This window comes from Diorhabda carinulata, chromosome 3 (genome assembly GCF_026250575.1).
Source record: "Diorhabda carinulata isolate Delta chromosome 3, icDioCari1.1, whole genome shotgun sequence".
NCBI classification, from domain to species: domain Eukaryota; kingdom Metazoa; phylum Arthropoda; class Insecta; order Coleoptera; family Chrysomelidae; genus Diorhabda; species Diorhabda carinulata.
In genome coordinates, this window is record NC_079462.1 from 4,723,857 (window position 1) to 4,745,996 (window position 22,140).

The window sequence follows — 22,140 nt, forward strand, 5'->3', positions numbered from 1 at the left end:
TTTGAAAACATCCATTAAATATCATTGAAGCTACTGGGTATGTTTCAGTTGATATCCAGTAATTTGCCCTGGTAGTATCGGTAAAATAGAGTCAGGTCAGCAACTTTCTTCCATACTTTAAGCTGCCCAAGTTTCTAATCAACTCTGAATCGTCTATAAGTCGAATTGTTCTCTTCTGTATTGAGTCGAACCTCTTCAGGGCATGCTTGGAAGCCGAGCTCCAAATATTAGAGCAATATTCCAAAGATGGATATTTGTAAATGAAGTTTAAATTGAATTGTTTGGTGTGACACTGAGGTAATTTATTTTTTATAGTTGAACTTAAAAAGGGGATGTAGAATAGCTCCTGTCACTTTGTTAGAATGAGGAAATAAATATGTTCTAATACAATCATTGTTTATTTAGAAAAAAGTCTGGAAAGCTCAAAATTGTTGCAAATTCTGATTACCTCAAGCTGTTATAAAGCAAAATGAACTATTGTTTACTTTTGAGTCAGTCAGATGCCGTCACAATTAAGTCTGCTATGTGTGCAGATACATGTCACTAATCAGGTGACAAACAGTGGGCATTAGATCAAAGTTATATTTTCAACAAATTCATCATAAAAATGAGCAAATATAATTTTGACCACGATTTCTTCGATTTGCGCCTGTTTGCAGAGGGGATAAAATAGGAAGGGTTAAAAGGTCAGATAAAAGATAGAAAGTTATCGATAAAATCGAATGTCCCCAACTACAAAAGTGACTTAGAATTTGAGTTTGGTTCATGTGAATCAAGAATTCATCAACTAAAATAATTTTTATTAATAATACAATTTACAGTTTTGTACTAATAACAATTACTAGTTTTATATATAGTCACTGGTATAATAGTCATACATGGAAAATGGTTTAATAAATTCAGCATAAAAATAATCTAACACGTTTTGAATTTTAAGCAAATTTCAGATAGATACAAGGGTTGAAAAATGGTACATTTTTGGATTATTCTTTTCTAATTCTATCATTTTTATCTTTTTGATATACTCCTAACAAAAAAAGGTGCATAAAACCAAAAAATCCAATATTCTCTCAAGTGGAAGATTTTAGCCTAATTGAGAGATTTGAAAATTTACATTCGGGTTCACTCAAGATATAATACTGCTCAAATTTAACTAGTTTGCATAAATAGGTATAAAATTATTATAAATTTTTGATGTTTCTAACCAACTGGTGATTTTAAAATTTCAATATCTGAGAACTATTATTTTAGTTCAGGATGGTAGGTCACAGGGTTATTGGAATTTGAGATGATCTCCAAAGATCAGTAAAATAGTTTGATTTATTTAGTACATTTACAAGATGAAATTATAGTGGTTGAAAAAAATCTACCATTGAGGAAAGCATGTGCTTTGTAATGCTTGATATATACATACATACACAGGTAGTGCAAATGTGAATATTTGTGTAGTGGCGGTTCCTAAAATTTCAACTGAGTCTACACAATAAAAAAAAAAGGAAAAAACAAAACATAAAAGTTACTTTTGTGAAAATTAAAAGGGAACGTGAAGTAAGTCTAAGTAGAAAACAATAAGAAGTTGCGTTGCCTTTTTCCTATTCTGCAACTAACAACATAAAAATTGACATTTCTTCCAAAACTATTTTTTACAATAAGTTAGTTCAGTTCAGTAATGGGATGGGGAAGCGTAAATTTTGACTTGGTTATGACAGCCGATAGGTGCATATGAGAAGTTTGGCAGCCATATATTGTATAATGCTCGACAACCTATGGCGAAAATTGTACGAAAGAAATCCAGTACTAAATTTGCCTGCTCAAAGTCTAGCCAAAAACTCAATTCAACATGTTTGGGATGCTATAACCAGGCTTACACTCAAAACTTTAGCATAATAAGATGAATTACGGCTCTTATCTGGGCTCATGGAGGAAACACTTTTCAAGCCTACGGTTTTCACTTTGTTTCTAGTTCGTTTTTATTATATTTGGTGTTAAATTTGTAAAGCTGTTGTAGAATGATAGTGTTGCATCTTTTTACAAAAATTGAACTATTGTAATAAATAAAGGAATAAATTGTAAAGAAACGCCATATTGAAAACAGAGTTAGTAATTACTCAAAGTACTCCACATGTATCTAGTTCTAATGGACAAACTTGATCAATTTTTTGAATGGATTGATTATTGCGCCAAGTACAGATAGCTAGTATTTACATTTGCAGTTGTATTTCCCTCGAAAAGTCATTACATCATGGTTGCTCACATTATTGGAGGTCGTGTTGGAGGGAATGTTTGTAAAGGCAATGTAGCATTTTTAAGTTTCATCCCTCGCCGGTTATTTCCAAATGCAGCTGATATTAATTGAATTGCTGCATCTACAGTTTTTTTAACATCTTGCTCACTTCCTAGATCTGGATTAACTTCTACTAGATCCATTGCACTTAATCTACCTGTATCATATACCATTTCCATAAGGTGAATTCCTTCTCTTAATGTTAAACCCCCGCGAACTGTAAGTGAAAAGATAGCATTCAATAATATTTTAAATCAATGAGAACTAAGAACAGAAGCTAATAAAATTATAATATAGAGGTTAATTTAACATTCTATGGTAGCCCAGTGACTTGAAAATAAAGATATTGTAATAGTGAGTTACAGTGGATAATTTTCATCATTAATATTATCAATTATGCGATGGGAACAACAGTAATCAACAAAAGGGAAGAAGAAGAACTTAAAGGAACCGAGAGAAAGATAATGAGAACTATAATAGATCCAATAGGTAATGAGAAGAAAAATAACTTAAATGATCAAAAGGATAATGCAATGGACCCCGTTGTAACCAAGAAGAAGAGGCAGGTCGAAAGAACTGGAGAAAACAAAAATAGAGGAGTAATCCACATCAAAAAAGGCTTGATGATGAATATTATCGAAGGTTCCGGAAATTTTGGTTGAAGTTAATAATATCACAACTTACCGGAGGTTCCAGTACTAGGCGCTTCCAAAGTATCCAGTGAATCGATATCAAAACTAACATGTATTGATCTAGTTTTATCGGGATCAATGGCTCTCAAAGCCATTTCAACCACAGAATGTATTCCGTGCTCTTCGACGTCGGCCATACCAAAAGCAGTGATACCAAGTTTATCTATGACCATTCTCTCATATGGATCGACCGATCTTAATCCTATATAAGCTAAATTTCTAAGAGATATTACTGGTTTCTGCCAATCCATACCTGGTAAGTAAGGCCAGTAGTCGGATAATTCTGACGCTAGAATAGCCAAAGGCATGCCGTGAATGTTTCCACTGTCTGATGTTTTGTTTGTATTTAAATCTGCATGCGCGTCTATCCATAAAATGCAAATATCTTTTTTGGCTTTGACGTGTCCATCTACTGTACCTACCGCTGCAAATCATAAATAAAAAATCAACATTTGCGAAATTCATTTGGCTTTTAAAATGAAATTTAAAACAGAAGAGATTGTGTTAAAAAGAAGACAAACCAGTTTGTCAAACAGATAGTTGTTTATTCGATAACTCAGTTAAGAAAAATCTCCCATATATTTAGAAAAAGACATCTATCCATATCCACCTTATTTACCAGATTTTGTACCAAGTGACTACTGGCTCCTGCCACAGATAAAACTTTTGTTAAATGAGAAACTTTTTGAAACGATTCCTAACATGTGAATTGGCCACAATATAGCAGATAAGTACACAGCTAACCATACGCAGTAATTTTTACTTTGATGCTAACTCCACATTCAATTTCAAATCCAAAATATCAATTATTCACGAGAAAATTAAAATGTAAACTTTTGTATTCTACTAATTTGAATACCCATTTAACCTTATCTACCTTAACATGGAAAATAGATTACTTTATATAACCCAATTAATGTACTAATCTGAGTAAGAACAATTTTGTAGGGGCATTGCTGTCTAATGGAGACGTTAGGTTTAGCAGATAATGCAATGTGGAGATTCTGCTACATAAAAGAAAAAATCTCCATCCACATTCTCTCGAAGCATGAGAACTCCAGAGCATATAAAATAGAAGCTAATCATCTCTGGCAGCTATAGCCATATACTGAACTTTTTAAAAAGAGTTCGGTAATCACTGAACATCCCCTAGTGCCACAGCAATAGATCACTTGGGTTGTAGTGTTTGTTACACCCTGTACTACACATACATAATCATAAAGAAATACAGCTGAGAAACGAAATTATTATGAGTAAACTTATCAATAGAATGAGATTAACACATTGTGGCACTCCACAACATCTATATAAAATGAATGCTAAGGAAAATCATCAAGTCCTCATTAATATTTATTCGTTGCTTCTGGTTCCAGGGTCGAAGTCAGTGGAGCTTTTAGCTCAAGTAACTGATACGAAATAGCTTAATACTCTGAGTAAACAGTAGGCGTTTATATCCAATTTTGTAATGCATGGCATAGCTTATAATAGTTGTAGAATGGTAGAGAATATTTTTACTTTCATAGGAGCTACTTTCTAAAGCTGAATTTTCCACTTTCAGAAAAAAAGTTCTTTCTTTATGCTACTCTCCTGGTGCAACCCTCTGTGTAATGTCCTGGATACACCACAGGACGTGAAGAGTCTATATCTGCTACCCTTTGTCTTCAGACGTACCTCACTGTGCAATCTTCAAACAAACTGTTTACAAGCAAACACAGATCTCGGCTGTATGTCGTTAGACAAAAAGCCAATAGAAAAGAAGAAGAATTATTTCCTTTGAGTCACAGTGGCTCGTTTGTGTTAAACAAGCCATCCACAATCCAACGTTTGCATGTTGGCAGTGGGTTTTACCTTTAACGATGGAGATCACATATTTACTTTGGTTTTTCATCAGTAAATTTTAGGCTTTAGTGGAAAAGTTCAGCCAAAATCACTATTTTTAAAATTAATCTAAAGTAAAAAGAAATCATTTGGGTCGCAGTATCTTGTTTCTGTTGAATAAGCCATCCTTAATTCGACGTTTTCATGTTGGCAGTGGGTTTTACCTTTAACGGCGAAGATCACACATTTACTTTTGTTTTTCATTAAACACAATATTCGAAACAGGATATGCTTATTCATACCGATTGAATGATCTCCTCCTAGTGTTAAGCAGATATGACCATCTCGTAGCAATTCTTCCACTTTTCTAGAAACTTCTTCATTACAAGATACCATTTCATTGTATTCTTTCATATTTGGAATTGATTTATGCCTTTCGAGAACCTTGTATGCTATATTTCCATAATCGTGTATCAGGGATTTGTCATCTAAAAAAATAAGTTTATTTTATTAATATACAAAGTGTGCATAATTACATTATCTGTACATTGGGAACTATTCTAATGATATTACACAAAATATTTTGACAAGTTTATGTTTCCTCCTCGTATAAAGGAATTGGTATTATTTTAATAAATTGAAATTAAGATTTTCCAATATGAAAGTGAAAAGAAATCCAAAATTGACTACATGTAAAATCTTTGGAAGTACATGATCACTTCCATAATTTATTAAGAATTCGTAAAAGGTACAAATGAACTACTTTTAGTATGAATATAGATATTATTATTTTTATTATTTAAATAGTATTTTACTTACAAAATCCAGAAAGTTGTTCAATTAAACCTCCAGTCCTTATCGCTTCAGGTCCATTATTGGCTCCTGTTTTAGAGGCGCCTTTACCAAAAGGTACTCCTATTATACCAATTTTACTTTTAACTGATGAAAATTGTCGCTTAACATAATTAAATTCAGTTGTAATCTTCTTAAACATTATTTTAAAACAAAATTGAACAATTAAATAAAAATATTTAAAAGTTTAAGGCAGATACCTAAAGATATGCATATCAGATCAATAGGTTATCACTTCTTGACTTTGAGCAACCTTGAATCAAAACAAATATATCGTTTTCTTATTATAAATATATCTTTTCAAGATAGTGTCTCGTTTTTTTTTAAATTCAAATACCTGAAAACGGTTTTCGAAAGGAGCTTTTTAGCCCGAAAACCAACTCAGAAATAGTTGGAGATATTTTTATATAATATAGTTGTTATACCAACAATAGTATATCGAGTAAAAATCTCACAAAATAATTTTTTAGGGTTGATTGGTGATCAAAAATGACCAAAAATTTTACTCAAAACATTCCATCTTTGTCTTAAGCTTGCAATAAAAATAGAACATAAAATAAAACATATGCAGTTTTATTCGCCTCCTGAACATTTTTAGTTTTTGCACTTACAGGATTTTGCAACGTAGCTATCGATATTTGATAATAGTCTTTTTTTATTTTTAATAGTCATTAATTCACAAATTTAATAATTATCAATTAAAACTTCATGTAACGCTAAAAATAAAAAATTATAAAAGTTTACCTTTAATATCTGTTCACGCCAGAATTAATTCAAAACTCATGAAAACTGGCAACGCTGTCCGACCAACCGACTACTGAGCGAATGGAAGAAATGAGATAGATAATAAGTTCTGTTGTTAAAGCAATGTAAAAAATTTTCTTACAAATAAATGTTAATGTGAACGTGTTAATAATAACTATAATACAAAACATGGTCCTTACGAGCGGATTATAAACAAAACCAGTGAAAATTCGCAATAAACAATATATTATTAACAACTATAACCCAAAAACAATTTACCACGTGCTGCAAGCAACTATCAACGAGTGCAAAGTGATCGACCAAACAAGTAGTCGATACAATATCACGGCGACCAAACATCAACTCAACTGGCCGACTAGTTCAATTGCAAGAATCAGGCAGTTCGACCGAAATCAGAGTGAGTTTGTTCCAAATTATTTATTTCCGAATTTTTCTTTCCATTTGCGATTTCAAAGCTTCTCTGTTTGTGCTTGAACAATTTGACAATATAAAATGGCAGAACTTGGCAAACTAATAAAGAAAAGAGGTGTAATTAAAGCTCAGTTAACTATTTTCACAAAAGCGGTAAATGAATTTGCAACTATATCTAATTTAAGCCAAACAGAAGTTACAAAATTAAAAGATAGGTTACGTGATGCCGAAAATTATCTTGACGAATTCAAATCATATCAATTAGAAATAGAGTTACAGGATGATATAAATTTAGATGAGCAATTAATCGAACGAGAGAGATTTGAAAATTCATATTATGATGCAATCGCTGTTGCTAAAAACATTTTACAAAGCTACAATAATCACGATAATGATACAAATCTTAGCGTGATTTCAGACAAAGCTTGTTGTAAAAACGAGGGTATAAAGCTTCCGGATATATCACTTCCTAAATTCAGTGGAAACTTTGAAGATTGGTTAGAATTCAGGGACACATATAAATGCCTTATTCATGATAGTAAAAAATTAGATAATATTCAAAAATTTTATTACTTGCGAAGTGCACTAGGAGGAACAGCAGCGGCGTCCATTTCCAAAATCAAATATACGGCCGACAATTATGAAGTGGCATGGGCCACAATTTCAAAAAGATTTGACAATACTAAAAAATTAATATATGAACATATTAGAGCTATTTTTTCATTAGAAAATATACAAAAACCGACAGCTGAAAAACTACAAAATTTAGCTGACGATATTCACAAACATTTGGGATCTATTGAACAATTGGGGCAAAATATAACTAATTGGGATCCTCTACTAATTTTTTGGATTACTAATAAATTAGATACTAGCTCAAACCTTGAATGGGAAAGGGAAAATAGAGATCAGGAAGAATTGCCAAAGTTAGATAAATTCCTACAATTTTTACAAAAACGTTCCAATTTTCTTAATATGTTAGAATCAAAGAACAGTCTCAGTTTAAATAAATCAGATTCAAAATTTAGTAATGAGGAAAATAAATTCAATAAACAAAGTAGAGTAAGGTCATTGACCTCAAGTACATATACATGCTCCTATTGCAAGAAAGAGCATTCAATATATCGTTGTGCAGAGTTTCTCGGATTAACAATAACACAAAAAAAAGATTTTGTCAAAAAATCAAATCTTTGCCATAACTGTTTGCGTTCGGGTCACTCTGTCAAACAGTGTAAATTAGGGCCTTGCAAAGTGTGTAAAGCTTGGCACAATACAATTTTGCATGAAAAACTCGAGATAGCGGACAACGCGAGCTCAAGTTCCGCAGCACTAAGCAGTGGCGTAGTGGTACCAGCGGCGGGGCAGGTGCTATTATCTACCGCCTGTTTACTCATTTCAGACAATTTCAATAATTTTCACAAAGCAAGAGCGTTATTAGATTGTGGTTCTCAAACTTCCTTTATAACGGAGGATTTGCAAAAGCGTTTGAATATTGCGACACATAAAACAGATCTTTCAATTTTCGGAATTTCAAACAATATTTCAAAGGTCAGTAAAAGGTGTAAGGTTTCATTTAAATCTATACATACCAATTTTAAAGCGCATGGCAATTGTTATATTCTAAAAGAGATTACAAGTGTGATGCCGTGTTGTCGAATCAACACGCAATCTTGGGCGATTCCAGGTGATCTAAAGCTAGCTGATCCACAATTCAACATTCCCGGACCAGTAGACATGCTCATTGGCGCGGACCTATTTTGGACAATTTTAAGCAATAACAAAATTTCGTTAGGAAAAAATATGCCGCTATTAATTGATACAGTGCTAGGTTGGGTTGTATCTGGGCAAATAAGTACTAACAACGTTGAAAAGGCTTCTTGTAATTTAAGTATAAACCAGGAATTATTAAATTCAATAGCCAAATTTTGGGAAATCGAGGAAATATCTAGCACGCGACAACTTTCTCCAGATGAACAATTTTGCGAGGACAATTTCATCAAAACTACTACCAGAGACGCGAACGGACGTTTTACAGTCACTATACCTTTGAAGCAACAACCTTCTAGTTTAGGTGAGTCGAAAGCTCAAGCCGAAAAACGTTTCTATGCATTAGAACGAAAATTCAGGAGAGATCCAATGCTGCACAGCAGATATATACAATTTATGAACGAGTATAAAGAGCTAGGCCATATGACAATTTGTAACGGCAATGATTCAAGCTTCGAATATTTCATGCCGCATCACGGAGTTTTGAGAGAAGAGAGTTTGACCACAAAACTACGGGTAGTTTTCGATGCATCAGCGCCCTCTAGCAACGGTCTATCCTTCAACAATATTCAAGTCATTGGACCCGTTTTACAAGACGATTTACTATCAATAGTCTTAAGGTTTAGGAAATATAACTATGTAGTTTCGGCAGACATAGTTAAAATGTACCGGCAAATTTCAATAACGCCCGAGCAAAGGCATTTGCAAAAAATTGTATGGCGCGAAAATCCGAGTGATAACCTGGAAGTCTACCAGCTAAATACCGTTACATACGGGCAAGCCTCTGCCAGTTATCTTGCAATACGCTGTTTAGCTAAACTCGCTGAGGATATTCAAGAAATGAACCCGGAAATAGCCGAAATCATTAAGCACGACTTTTATGTAGATGACCTGTTAACAGGTGCACCTACACTTGAGCATGCGCAATACATATGTAAAGCGATAAGTGACACTCTTAAATCGGGATGTTTCGCACTCCGAAAATGGTGCTCTAACGACACCAACGCGCTCAAAAATATAAGTTCAAATGATTTAAAATCCGATATACTAGAATTTGCGCATGATGGCAAAACAAAAACATTAGGCTTGATATGGGTTTGCAATAACGATAAGCTTCGATATAAAATTCATACCAATCCTATAGGTACAAAGGTCACAAAACGCACAATTTTATCTACTATATCAAAAATATTCGACATCCTTGGTTTACTAAGCCCATGTACTATTATCGCAAAAATGATAATGCAAAAATTATGGGAAAATAAATTAGCTTGGGATGACGCTATTCCAAAAGCTATATCTGAAAATTGGGTAAGGTTGGAGAAGGAGCTTCTTATTTTGAACGATCTTGAGTTAAACAGACAAGCTATTTGCAAGAATGCTGTTGAATTACAACTGCATGGTTTCGCTGACGCTTCGGAAAAGGCTTACGGAGCCTGTGTTTATTTGAGAAGTATTGATTCCGATCAAAAGGTTCATGTATCCCTGTTATGCGCCAAAGCAAAGGTGGCACCTATAAAAACAATACCAATCCCGCGGTTGGAATTATGCGCAGCATTGCTTCTAGCCCGCCTAACAGATAAAGCTAAAACTGCTTTAAAAATTCAATTCAAATCTTTCACACTTTGGTCGGACTCAACTATAACTCTAGCTTGGGTACGCACAAGCCCGAATCTGCTAAAAACATTCACGGCCCATAGAGTGGCAGAAATTCAGTCTCTCACTAAACACGCCGATTGGAGGCACATCCCCACCCACGATAATCCAGCAGATATTGCTTCAAGGGGAATATATCCTAGTCAAATTTTAAACTCTGATTTGTGGTGGCGCGGCCCTACTTGGCTAGCTAAGGACCCAAGTTTTTGGCCCAATGACAAGCTGGAGGTGGTTCATGATTTACCTGAACTTAAATCCAGTCTTCTGACCAATGTTGCGCCCCCTACTCTGAGTTTTCCCTTTGAACGTTTTTCAAATTTCTCAAGAATGCAACGAACAATGGCATACATTTTACGATTTAAGGATAATTGTCTTCAGAGAAATCGCAGAAGAGGCGGTTCTCTTACAGTACAGGAGTTAAGTGATTCTCTAAAATGTCTCATTCGAATTTGTCAATCTCAATCGTATTCTACCGAAATTGAAACATTGAAAAATAACAAGCCTTTGAGCTCCCATAGTAATCTATTAAGTCTTAGTCCCTTTCTAGAACCCGATGGTTTGCTACGCGTAGGAGGGCGACTAAAACATTCAAATTACTCCTTTGACAAAAGGCATCCAATTTTGATCAATTCAAGGCATCATTTTTCAAAGCTACTATTTTTACAAGAACATGAACGCCTATTGCATGGCGGCCCTCAGCTGCTCTTAAGCACTATAAGAGAAAATTACTGGGTTATATCCGGTAGAAATCTTGCACGAAAGACTGTTAAGAATTGTGTGAAATGCTTCAAATTCAATGCTAAAACCATACAGCCAATTATGGCCAACTTACCGCGCGATAGAACTAATCCTTCTAGTGCATTTTCAATAGTGGGAGTTGATTACGCGGGGCCATTTATGATTAACGATAAGAAAGGTAGAGGTTGTCGTTTAAGTAAATGTTATATTGGCGTATTTATTTGTTTATCAACTAAAGCAGTCCATTTGGAATTGATTTCTAGCCTTTCTTCAGAATCATTTATTCAAGCGCTATATCGTTTTGTCTCTAGACGAGGCAAACCATCAAAAATATTGTCCGACAATGGAACAAGCTTCGTCGGGGCACAGCGAGAGCTAAAGGATTTTCTAAAACATGGCAGCAACACTATAATCGAGAAATGTAGCTCTCAGAATATAGAGTGGAGTTTTATACCACCCTACTCTCCTCATTTCGGAGGTTTGTGGGAAGCAGCTGTCAAAAGCGTAAAGCATCATTTAAGGCGCGTTTTGACCCAAGTTCATTTATCATTTGAAGAATTTGCCACAGTTCTCGCACAAATCGAGGCGATTTTGAATTCGCGTCCTTTATGCCCACTGAGCTCTGATCCCAACGATTTTGGACCTCTTACCCCAGCTCACTTCTTGATTGGAAGACCAATAATTGCAGCACCTGATCAAGATGTCACCGACATAAAAATGAATCGACTTTCCAGATTTCAGCTCGTACAACAATTAGCACAGCACTTCTGGAACAGATGGAAATCTGAGTACATTGCGGAGCTCCAAAGACGCACCAAATGGAAGTCCAACCAAGGCCATCTAGTAGAAGATTCTCTCGTTTTAGTGAAAGGCGAGAACACTATGCCCACTCAGTGGTTATTAGGTAGAATCAGCAAGCTCCATAGAGGCCCTGACGGTATCGCGAGGGTCGCTTCTATAAGAACTCCCTCTGGAGAAATCATCAAAAGAAGCTTTCAAAAAATCTGCCCCCTTCCAGTTGACCTTTGAAAGCCATCCTTATGCTTTCAACGCGGGGAGTATGTTCACGCCAGAATTAATTCAAAACTCATGAAAACTGGCAACGCTGTCCGACCAACCGACTACTGAGCGAATGGAAGAAATGAGATAGATAATAAGTTCTGTTGTTAAAGCAATGTAAAAAATTTTCTTACAAATAAATGTTAATGTGAACGTGTTAATAATAACTATAATACAAAACAATATCTAAGGAAGATAACACAAAACGCCCATCAGATGGTGTGATTGTAAAAATAAAAAACATATTCAATAAAATTATGAAAATTAATATTATATTTCACTGAATTATTCTTGACTGTACACTTCACGATATAAATAAATCATTTCTTCTAAATGTGACATAAAAATAAGAGGATTGTATAACTCTCTGTTGATTCTTTTAATAAATACATTTCTACCATGTGTATATTGCCTTAATGTACCAATTATTTGAACCTGAAATAATTTAAATTCAATATTCCATATGAACATGATTACTAACTAATCAATATTTTTTATACGAAAAAGTGAAACAAACACTAATTCAATTTCTCTTAGCCTCAAATTAGGATTTGGTTTCGTCTGTTACCGCATTTGATGGATATTTAATTAATTGAAGCATTTTCTCAGCTGCAGTGAGTAGTCACTGATGGCCAGATCTGAGAATATGATGGGTACGGAAGCCTATATGACAGATTATAGGAGCGCAAAGAAGAGGCCAAAAGCCTCAGATTAGTCCTATATTATAGCATAACCAAGGCCTCCATCTCCATAGCTGGGAGGAAAGAGGATGGCAACTCCAAGGCCATCCCCAACAAGGACCCTGGAGAAACCAGTCCACCATGAGAGGCTAATGTCAGCCAAGTAGCCTCCGCCAAAGAAGAGAAGCCGGAAACACCCGTCATGGATGCTCACTCACCAGTCTGGGATCGGCGAACTCACTCGCGAAATCAAACTAGTGACCGGACTTCTAACCGGACACTGCTATCTAAGACGTCATTTTCACACCATGGGCATTACAGATGATCCAGAGTGCCGCTGGTGCATGGAAGAGGACGAAACTGCAGACCACGTTATCTGTGAGTGCCCTGCACTCACACGGACACGGTTTAAACACCTGAGCAAACCCCACAACCTGCCGAACGACAAAGGGTTCAAGCTAAAACGGCTTCACAAAGGACATCGTACTTTGGTAACGTTAAGTTGGGCACGAAGGCCTATGTGCTCAACGGCCGCCCACACCTATGAACCAAAACAAGTCATTTTCTATACTTTCAGTTCCTATTAATTGAAAAGACTAACCCTTAATAAGTCACATTTCTCTACTTTCAGTCCCCTTCCATTGAAAAGAATATTTCATAATTTTAAAACAAGAGTTTGTGATGTTTCCTTTTAATGATTTATCATTTCTCCATTCAAAAAGTTTATTGAGAAGAATTAACACAATAAAAACAAAATGATATTGCAAAATTAGCTGAATTCACTGCAATACACTGTATGCAAAACTAAAATATGATAATTTCATGTTCATGATATAAAAAAGTAATGAATAAGTTATGAAAACATGTCTGCACTGACCATTATATTGATCTTCACCTCCCTTTCCACCTATTTGGAAATATGGCAAAGGAGTACTACCAGACATTGTGGTAACAATGACTCCATATTTCTAGAGCTACATCACATCCTCTATTAGTAGAATTGCAAATAATTCTACATGGTGTTTTTTTAATGGATAACACTATTTTTGTTTGCTTATAAATAAGTATTAAAAGAAAAATAAGTTTTGAGGATAATGTAGCTAATTTTGATATTATTTCATGTCATTTGTTGAATAAACTTGAAAAGTATTACATTTTTTAATAAAAAAAGAAGAGACGTTTAAAAAAATCACAAGTTGATGCTTCCCATTCACAAAAATGGGGTCTGTACCTATTAAGATAGAGAAAAGTTTTTTTAGCGTTGAATAATAATTTATAATTTAAACATGTTAAGAATTGTTTTATAAAAATATACAGTATAACGTATTTGATAACAATGATATAAACATTCATTTCTTATTTAATAGGATGTTGTTTCAATTTTTTTATTAAATATCTAAATTTGTTACAATTGTATACAAGGATATTACTCACAGTATCTCCTAGTTGTAATTCATGGAAATCTGGTATAGATCTCTGCATATAATCAAAAGAAGACATTAAAACTCTAGCTGCCTTTAGTAAACAAGTTTCAGTGTGTTTATTTTCTTCCATCCAGCTTCTACATGTTTCTAAACCTTTATTTGATTGCTTCATGTAAGCTAAATTACTCATTGATATTAAACATTTAATTGAACTTGTACCATCATCCACTATAATAGAAAAAATCATTATTAAAATTGTATTAAAATTTAAAGCATGGAGTTAAAAGGGGGTTTAAGATGATTATTGTGAAGCAATATAGAAGAAAACAATCAAAAGAAACTCAACTTATAGACAGGGAAATTCATACAATTTATTTTCTACAGATGTCTGCTGGCAACCTTAGGCGCCATATGATTTGTGTCCAAAACCTTATTTATGTTTACTTCTCCTTGTAAATCAGGAAATAGGTAAAAAGATAGACCTACCTTAAGAAAAAAAAACTGTACCTTAACATAACAACATAAATGTAAGAATTTAACGAAAAACAATAGTAAATACTAACAAAAAAATCAATGAAATACAGACAGCTACATAACTTGAGCCAAAATACTAGTAGTCTGACAAGAAATAATGATAGTTCACAATTAGAAGGGGTAGAGATGTTTAAATTATAAAAATCACACTGAATACACTGTATATATGAATATCGCCAACAGTTCCAGAAATTTCAACTTAGTTATAAAAATCACAAACAGAAAATTAAGCAAAGTTATGTAGAAACAACAGAAGTATAACAAAGTGCCATTACAACCAAAGTTAAATTCAAAAGCTAGTGGATCAGAACCTACATTTATAAACTTACCCTATAGACAGTTGGTAGCATTTCTAATTTATGTTATGTTAGGAGCCGGACCAGATCAGAGCTATCCAATTTATTATTTCAGTAAATTTCAAAATCGTTATACAAATAAACCTTGGTCATACTTAAAAATGTATTGAGATTCTTAAAATCAACAGAATTTTGGTTTAAAGTATGAAAAATCTCAGACTTGGCATATTATTAATGCTTATATAGATTATGATTACGCCAACCATATAAAAGACAGAAATATCAAACAAAAATACTTTTCCTAAATAAGCATTCAAATGTTAAGCATCATTTTATCGGGGAATTTGTTAATAACAATACATACAGTTGAATTATTTGTCCACAACAGAGCCAATCACTGATATTTTTACTAAGCCATTAGCACCATCAAACCAGAGATATTTTTGTGATAAGCTAAACATTTGTGTTGAATAAACATAGTTTATATTTTGTTACTTCTGTTTGTGAAATTGATAAGTTAAATGAATTGTAAGCTCTCATTAAGGTATTACTTTTTAATAATTTTCATGGAACAAGAATTGAGGAGATGTATTGATAATACTGGCAATTCTTAATTTGTGAACAGACCCATAAACTATCAACCAAGTACAGTGATTTTATGGTTCTGTAGACCTCTCGACAAGTCGTTTTTGTCTGCCATATTTGTTATTCAAGTCTGTTCTACCCCAATAAAAACTCTTCTATAAACTGATCGATTTACTAGAATAACAACAGTTGTTTAAGAATCAATTGAAGAAAATATCCTAGAAAAGTCCTAGTTCTTTTGATATCCACTAGACAGCAACAGGTTCTGTTGCTTAGTGATAGATTATTTTTTTTTCAGAATACTAATAAAACAAGTCCAAGTGATTGTTGCAGTAAATGTTATTTCAAAAAAATCAGTGCTAAAACTGATGACAAAAAGACAGCTGACTCAAAAGCAGAAAAAGAATTGTATTTAAGATGAACTGAATTTGATGTAAAAGGCTCACAATCTTAAAAAAGCATTGCATTTCCTTAAACTCACAACTTCAATAGACTACTATAAGAAAAATCTTTACGTCTATAACTTTGGTATTCATTTTAATAACAGTACTGCCTATATGCACGTCTGAGACTAGTGGCGGAAGATCTAGTTTCATGCCTTACTGTTGTTGTCTTTTGATTTATGCACCTGCACAACAGGAATGTAAAAACTAGCCACACTCTGCTGAAACTTCTTCAAGCCCCTTATTGGATGTAGAAACAACTGATATGAAATTTATGATTGTACATAGTGATTGGTATATCATTAAAACTGCAGTGAAGCGAATAAGACTCAGTTTGGAGTTATAAATAAAAGGGGAGTTTTTGAACACAAAACCCCTCAAAGATTCAATCACAAACAGGATAAAGGACATTGAGGTCAGAAAATCAATTGGCTTAAGATATGGTGGTTGAGGTTTGAAAAAGCAGGACCCAAATAAAAATAAATGAATCTTTTAGTGAAATTTCGGAGTTTCAGGCCTTGAATATTTTGAAAGAGACCAGCAAAAAATGTAGACTAGGTAAACCTCTGTGGAAGTGCAATTGAGATCCAAAAAAATGAGGAAATAATGTGCCCACCCCCTATTTATCATAAATACTTTAGAAACCTTCCAGGAAATCAGACAAATTGTCAAACCCAGGAAAAGGGGAAAGAGTTTTTTATGTTAATTAACTCTTCCTCTCGACTAAGAAATACTATTTTTTTTTAAATATGTTTAATTTGATCTCCATGCAGATGTGAAAATAAAGAGCATAAACAACAGTTTAGTTGGTTCATTACTTTCTAAAATTCTTTAGAAAATATTTGAACCAAGTACACTATTTTGGATTTTTTGGGGTTATAACATGAAATTTGTTCAAAAAAAACTATGTAAATGTCTATGTTACTCCTTAGAATGCACTTGGTTCACTTTTATCCAGAACCCTACAAATATCTTACCATCTATGAAGTAATACTCCGAACTTGCATATTTATCAACCACTTGGCCACAAATGTACACAGACGTAAATTCAATATTTTTATGAATAAAGCAACCATTTACTTCTTTAGCATCCAAAAAATCTCTTATAAAGAATTTCGCTATATTTTTTGAGACCATTATATTTCCATTAAACTTGTGGCTATTTGAATCACATTCAGTAACTACCCAATCTAAAATAAATTTAATTTTTAAATGAAAATTATATCAAATGCCGTAATAATGTACCTCTTGTTTTATCATATACTTGAGTTTCATTTTTTTCACAAGTAGCTGTTTTAACAAATCCTTGTTCATTTTTAATGATCAGCCATTCTGAAAATATTCAATTTAATTAATGATTTTAGAAAAATTACTATATTTACTATTAGATTCTTCAGGAATTGTATTGTTCTCCATTTTTAGATCTCCAGAAAAAAAGAGCAATGTATTTGTCAAATTTCAAGATACGTTTATACATTATTGTTTCTTGTCCTAACCTATATTAAAATTGGTTAATTTAAATATCTGACTTTTTCAAAACTATCCATAGAATCGCCGATCCCGAATCAGTTGAAAAATTGTGAAAACTATGATCAATCACATATATCATTTATCTATGAAACAAAATATCCACTTTGGGTGCGTTCCACTAAGTGTTCATAACGCCTGAATTACTCTTTTCTTTATACCTCAGTCGAAAGTACGCATCTTTTATACCTATTTTGAGTCAGAAATGGGGACTACTAATCTTCAATTTTCTACCTCGAAATAGGTGCAAAAGACAGGTACTTCCTTTCGACCGACTATACACCACACGGGCAGAAGTTTGAGAGATCCGCTACGTCTCGGGTATCATGGCGAGTAATTCAAGTAGAAATCTCAAACTGTCTGCTTGTCACCTGAACTGTAATATACTATTTGATCGTTCAACAATCAAAATACGTATTATGACAATTCGACCTAGTGCGTATGTAAACTGGAATTTTTAGTACCATTGGTAATATTAATACTGAACACACTGTTTATACTACCACTATATCAACACACACAATTACACTCTATGTCACGCGTTCCTTCAGTCTCTGACGACGATAACTTGGTTATCGAAACACGAAACAGACAGTGTAATTGTGAGTGTTAGTGTAATGGTAATGTAAACAGTGTGTTTAGTAGTGCGCATGTGTAATGCTCGGAGCTTGCAGCCTTTGTGGAATGTGTCAGCACGATTCTAAGCCTTGAATTGCATTAGAAATACTGAACATTGTTTCTGTATATTCTCAATTTCAACTCAAAATAACCAAACAAAACAAAAATATCAAAGATATATGAAAAGTTAAAAACTGTCCGATATTGGAAGCCATAGAGTTAATATTAAAGATAGAGCGAGGTATTGGAACTTGTTCAGCTGTTCACTCTCTATCCCTCTCTACACTATTCTGATTGAAACATAATTACGTCAGAGTTTCGAATGGTCGAAACGGCAAAGGAGGTGAATAACAAGTTTTGATTATAATTTCGATTAGAGAGAGATAGAAAGTGGTAAATCCATAGACATATTAATTGTAGACTGCTCGTTTGATGTTGCAATATTAGAATGAGATACGAAGAAAGTTACGGAAGAGCTGTCAATCGTTCCTCCAAATTTCTTGTATGGCACTCCTTCCACTGTTATATTTATCTCCACCTTAGACCAGAGGCTGTTTCTTTCTAAAATTAGTACAACTTTTCAATATAGAAATTATATATATCCAGCTGTCTAGAATTACTATGTCTATGGGTAAATCGGATCTATCTTTAATACTAATTCTATTGAAAAATTAAAGCAGAATTCAAGTCATTCGACGTCGATTGGATGGTTAAAATACTCGGATGAGAATTCTCATTAAAATTTCTGACCAATAGGAACAGAGTACCGTACAATGGATTGTTAAAAACATTCGGACTAAAGTTTTCACTAAAACTTATGATCAATAGAACATGAGTATCAAGGACTCTTCTACAAAAAATTCTTTACGGAAGAGTCCTTGACTGAGTACAAGCTGTAGTACATGGAAAGTCATATGCTAAAACATCGGGATCTCCGTAGAAAGAAGAGTTCTAAGAATAATAATTTTATCTATGTTTCATAATAACACTAAACATAATCTGTTAAAATGACGAAAAATTTTAATTTTAAAATATAATAAAAAGTATTGTCATATTGTCAAAGACTCAAAATTGTCAAACTGAAGCAAAATTATCAAATTTCACATAAAATGTTATTCAAGAATAATATTAGAGGAATAAATTACATCAACAAAGCTTCTTTCTGTGCCAAATCACAATCTTCAAAAAAATATAGTAGAACGATTTTATTACCAAAAACCCAGTTTCCTTTGAAGTTAAATAACAGTAAAATCGTAGAAAGAGATGAATCTGTGTATAATTCAGCCGGATTCGAAAAGCTTTATGATTGGCAAAGAGCACATTTGTCAGAACCAGAATTTATTTTACATGATGGACCACCTTATGCTAATGGAAATTCACATATGGGACACGCTATAAATAAAATTTTGAAAGACACAATTTTACGTAGCAAGATTTTAAGTGGCAATAAAGTCCATTATATACCAGGGTGGGATTGTCATGGACTCCCTATCGAATTAAAAGCTTTAACTGGTGTTAAAGAAGAGGATCCTATTGAAATTCGCAACAAAGCAAGAAATTTCGCAAAAGAAGCTATTGAAACTCAAAAAGGAATGTTTAAGTCATGGGGTGTTTTGGGTGATTGGAAGAATGCATACACCACTTATTCAGCTGACTATATGAAATTACAATTTAGACAATTTTTTAAATTATATGAAAAAAACTATATTTACAGAGATGTTAAGCCGGTATTTTGGTCTCCTTCATCAATGACAGCATTAGCAGAGGCAGAATTGGAATATAATGAGAAACATGAAAGTACTAGTGCATATGTCAAGGTGAAAATTATTGATAAACCCAAATTAGAGATTTGTGCAACTAAAAATCTTTATGCAATTATTTGGACAACCACTCCTTGGACTCTACCTTCCAATCAGGGTATCTGTTATAATAAGGTTTTGTCGTATTCCATAGTGAAATCATCTAATTTCCAAGATGACTTGTTCATAATGTCAACAGATTTAGTCGATGACATTGCAAAGGTGTTGAATACTACTTTAGAAGTTGTAGAAGTTATTCCAGGTAGTGACTTAGAAGGAATCGTTTATCAACATCCTTTATATCAAGATAAAACACATAACTTCATTTCTGCATCCCACGTAAGTAATACCAAAGGTACAGGCTTGGTACATTTAGCTGGAGCACATGGACCAGACGATTTTTTAGTTTGCCGTGAAAATAATTTGAGTATAGTAGATCTAATAGATGATACAGGGTGTTATGTAACAGAAGCTGGACCTTCATTAAAAGGCAAATATTCATTAACCGAAGGTAATGATGCAGTATTGGAGCTAGTTCAAGATAATTTATTGCACAAAAAAATTATTACACATTCTTATCCATATGATTGGCGAACTAATAAACCTGTTATTATTAAGGCTAGTAAACAGTGGTTCATTAATACAGAATCAATCAAAAACAGAGCTGTGGAACTGTTAGAAGATGTGAAAATTTTTCCAGCAGATAGAAGTGAAATATACAAAAATAATTTGATTAAACAAATCCAAAAGAGACCGTATTGGTGTATATCCAGGCAAAGAAAGTGGGGAGTTCCTATACCCATTCTATACAATAAAACATTGTCTGATGTAATAATTAATGAAGATAGTATCAGTCATTATTGTAGGCTTGTAGATGAAGTGGGAACTGATTTTTGGTGGAAGATGAATACAGAAGAACTTTTAACAGAAAATATGTATCAATCTAATGACAACATTGTCAAATGTGAAGATATAATGGATATTTGGTTGGATAGTGGTTTATCTTGGAGTAAAGTATTAGATGGTGCAAAAGTAGCAGATATGTATTTAGAAGGTGTAGACCAATTTACAGGTTGGTTTCAATCCTCCCTTCTTACATCTGTAGCACTTAGGGATAAAGCACCTTATAAATCAATATATGTTCACGGTTTCGCAGTTGACCAAAATGGAATTAAAATGTCAAAATCTCTAGGAAACGTCGTTGACCCTTTAGAAATTACCACTGGTAAAAATGATAAAACTACTTATGGGGTTGATGTGCTGAGATGGTGGGTTACTTGTCATGCAAATCAACATGCATTAGCAAGTGTTAATACAAACACTTTGGATTCTAGTGCCGAGGAAGTTCAAAAGATTAGAAGCGTACTTCGATTTGCTATAGGAGCTTTAAGTGATTACGAAAATGAAAACATTGAGAAGTCCAAACTGTTGTTTATTGATAGATATATGTTACACTTGTTGTATAGCTACCACAATAAAGCTTTAGAATTCATGGAGAACTTCCAGTACCACAAATTATCTAATGCAGTTATAAACTTTCTCACAAATTCTGTATCTGCTTTGTACTTTAATAGTATAAAAGATCGTCTTTATTGTAATATTGTTGACAGTACAGAGAGAAGATCTGCTCAGTTTACACTGTACCAAATACTTGAAATTGTAACTCAATCCATAGCCCCTATGTTACCACATTTAGTCGAGGAATTATATTTATATTTTCTTCAAAAACAAAACACCTCATATTTTACAAGCGAGCATTCGAAGCCTACTGATGAATGGAAAGATTCGAAAATTGAAAAGTTATTTGATATAATTTTGTTATGCAAACGTGATATTAATAAGGAAATTGGGGCAAATACTACTGATAAAGTTGTCGAGATTATGTTTGCTAAAGATGTGTGTTTTTATGATATAAAACCAATAAGCAATTTAAAAGAATTAGAAAAGCAACTTATTGATATTTTGCAAGTATCCAATGTGATTGTTACACAAGGTGATATAAGTAAAAGTTATCGAATCAACATAACGCAAAGTAAAAAACACGTTTGTCCAAGATGTAGAAAAGTCAATGCTGACCATGATGATGAATTATGCAGGAGATGCTATGAAGCATTCAATTATTTGAGAAGTAAATCTTCATTTGTTATTAACTGAAAAAATTTTTAAATAATAAAAGTTTTTTTAGTACACAT

The 22,140-nt window shown here is 33.4% G+C and overlaps 3 protein-coding genes across 3 annotated transcripts; 1 reads left to right on the forward strand and 2 right to left on the reverse strand.

The window, feature by feature from the left end:
* Positions 1-1,005: 1,005 nt before the first annotated feature.
* Positions 1,006-7,020, reverse strand: LOC130891839 (arginase, hepatic). The gene is made up of 4 exons (XM_057796873.1): positions 5,614-7,020; positions 5,097-5,282; positions 2,969-3,400; positions 1,006-2,501 (listed from the first exon to the last, which is right to left on the reverse strand). Exons 1-4 carry the CDS (start codon positions 5,786-5,788, stop codon positions 2,251-2,253), a joined length of 1,044 nt encoding a protein of 347 aa, XP_057652856.1. The 5' UTR covers positions 5,789-7,020; the 3' UTR covers positions 1,006-2,250.
* A 5,307-nt stretch (positions 7,021-12,327) lies between these two features.
* Positions 12,328-17,513, reverse strand: LOC130891840 (CST complex subunit STN1-like). The gene is made up of 5 exons (XM_057796874.1): positions 17,387-17,513; positions 17,250-17,336; positions 16,982-17,194; positions 14,157-14,374; positions 12,328-12,477 (listed from the first exon to the last, which is right to left on the reverse strand). Exons 1-5 carry the CDS (start codon positions 17,418-17,420, stop codon positions 12,328-12,330), a joined length of 702 nt encoding a protein of 233 aa, XP_057652857.1. The 5' UTR covers positions 17,421-17,513.
* Positions 17,514-19,039: 1,526 nt separating this feature from the next.
* On the forward strand, positions 19,040-22,135 carry LOC130891825 (isoleucine--tRNA ligase, mitochondrial). The gene has a single exon (XM_057796856.1). The coding sequence runs from the start codon at positions 19,259-19,261 to the stop codon at positions 22,100-22,102; it is 2,844 nt and encodes a 947-aa protein (XP_057652839.1). The 5' UTR covers positions 19,040-19,258; the 3' UTR covers positions 22,103-22,135.
* Positions 22,136-22,140: the final 5 nt, after the last annotated feature.

Bases quoted from the DNA above. Each gene is read 5' to 3' on its own strand.
- LOC130891839 (XM_057796873.1), bottom strand. From the start codon at position 5,788: ATGTTTAAGAAGATTACAACTGAATTTAATTATGTTAAGCGACAATTT. The intron at 3,401-5,096 runs GTATGAATAAGC...TATGATTTGCAG, and splicing joins AGGAGGAGATCATTCAATCG to CGGTAGGTACAGTAGATGGA. The intron at 2,502-2,968 runs GTAAGTTGTGAT...TTTCACTTACAG, and splicing joins GCCTAGTACTGGAACCTCCG to TTCGCGGGGGTTTAACATTA.
- LOC130891840 (XM_057796874.1), bottom strand. From the start codon at position 17,420: ATGGAGAACAATACAATTCCTGAAGAATCTAATA. The intron at 17,195-17,249 runs GTACATTATTAC...AATTTATTTTAG, and splicing joins AGTATATGATAAAACAAGAG to ATTGGGTAGTTACTGAATGT. The intron at 14,375-16,981 runs GTAAGATATTTG...TTTCTATTATAG, and splicing joins GGAGTATTACTTCATAGATG to TGGATGATGGTACAAGTTCA.
- LOC130891825 (XM_057796856.1), top strand. From the start codon at position 19,259: ATGTTATTCAAGAATAATATTAGAGGAATAAATTACATCAACAAAGCT.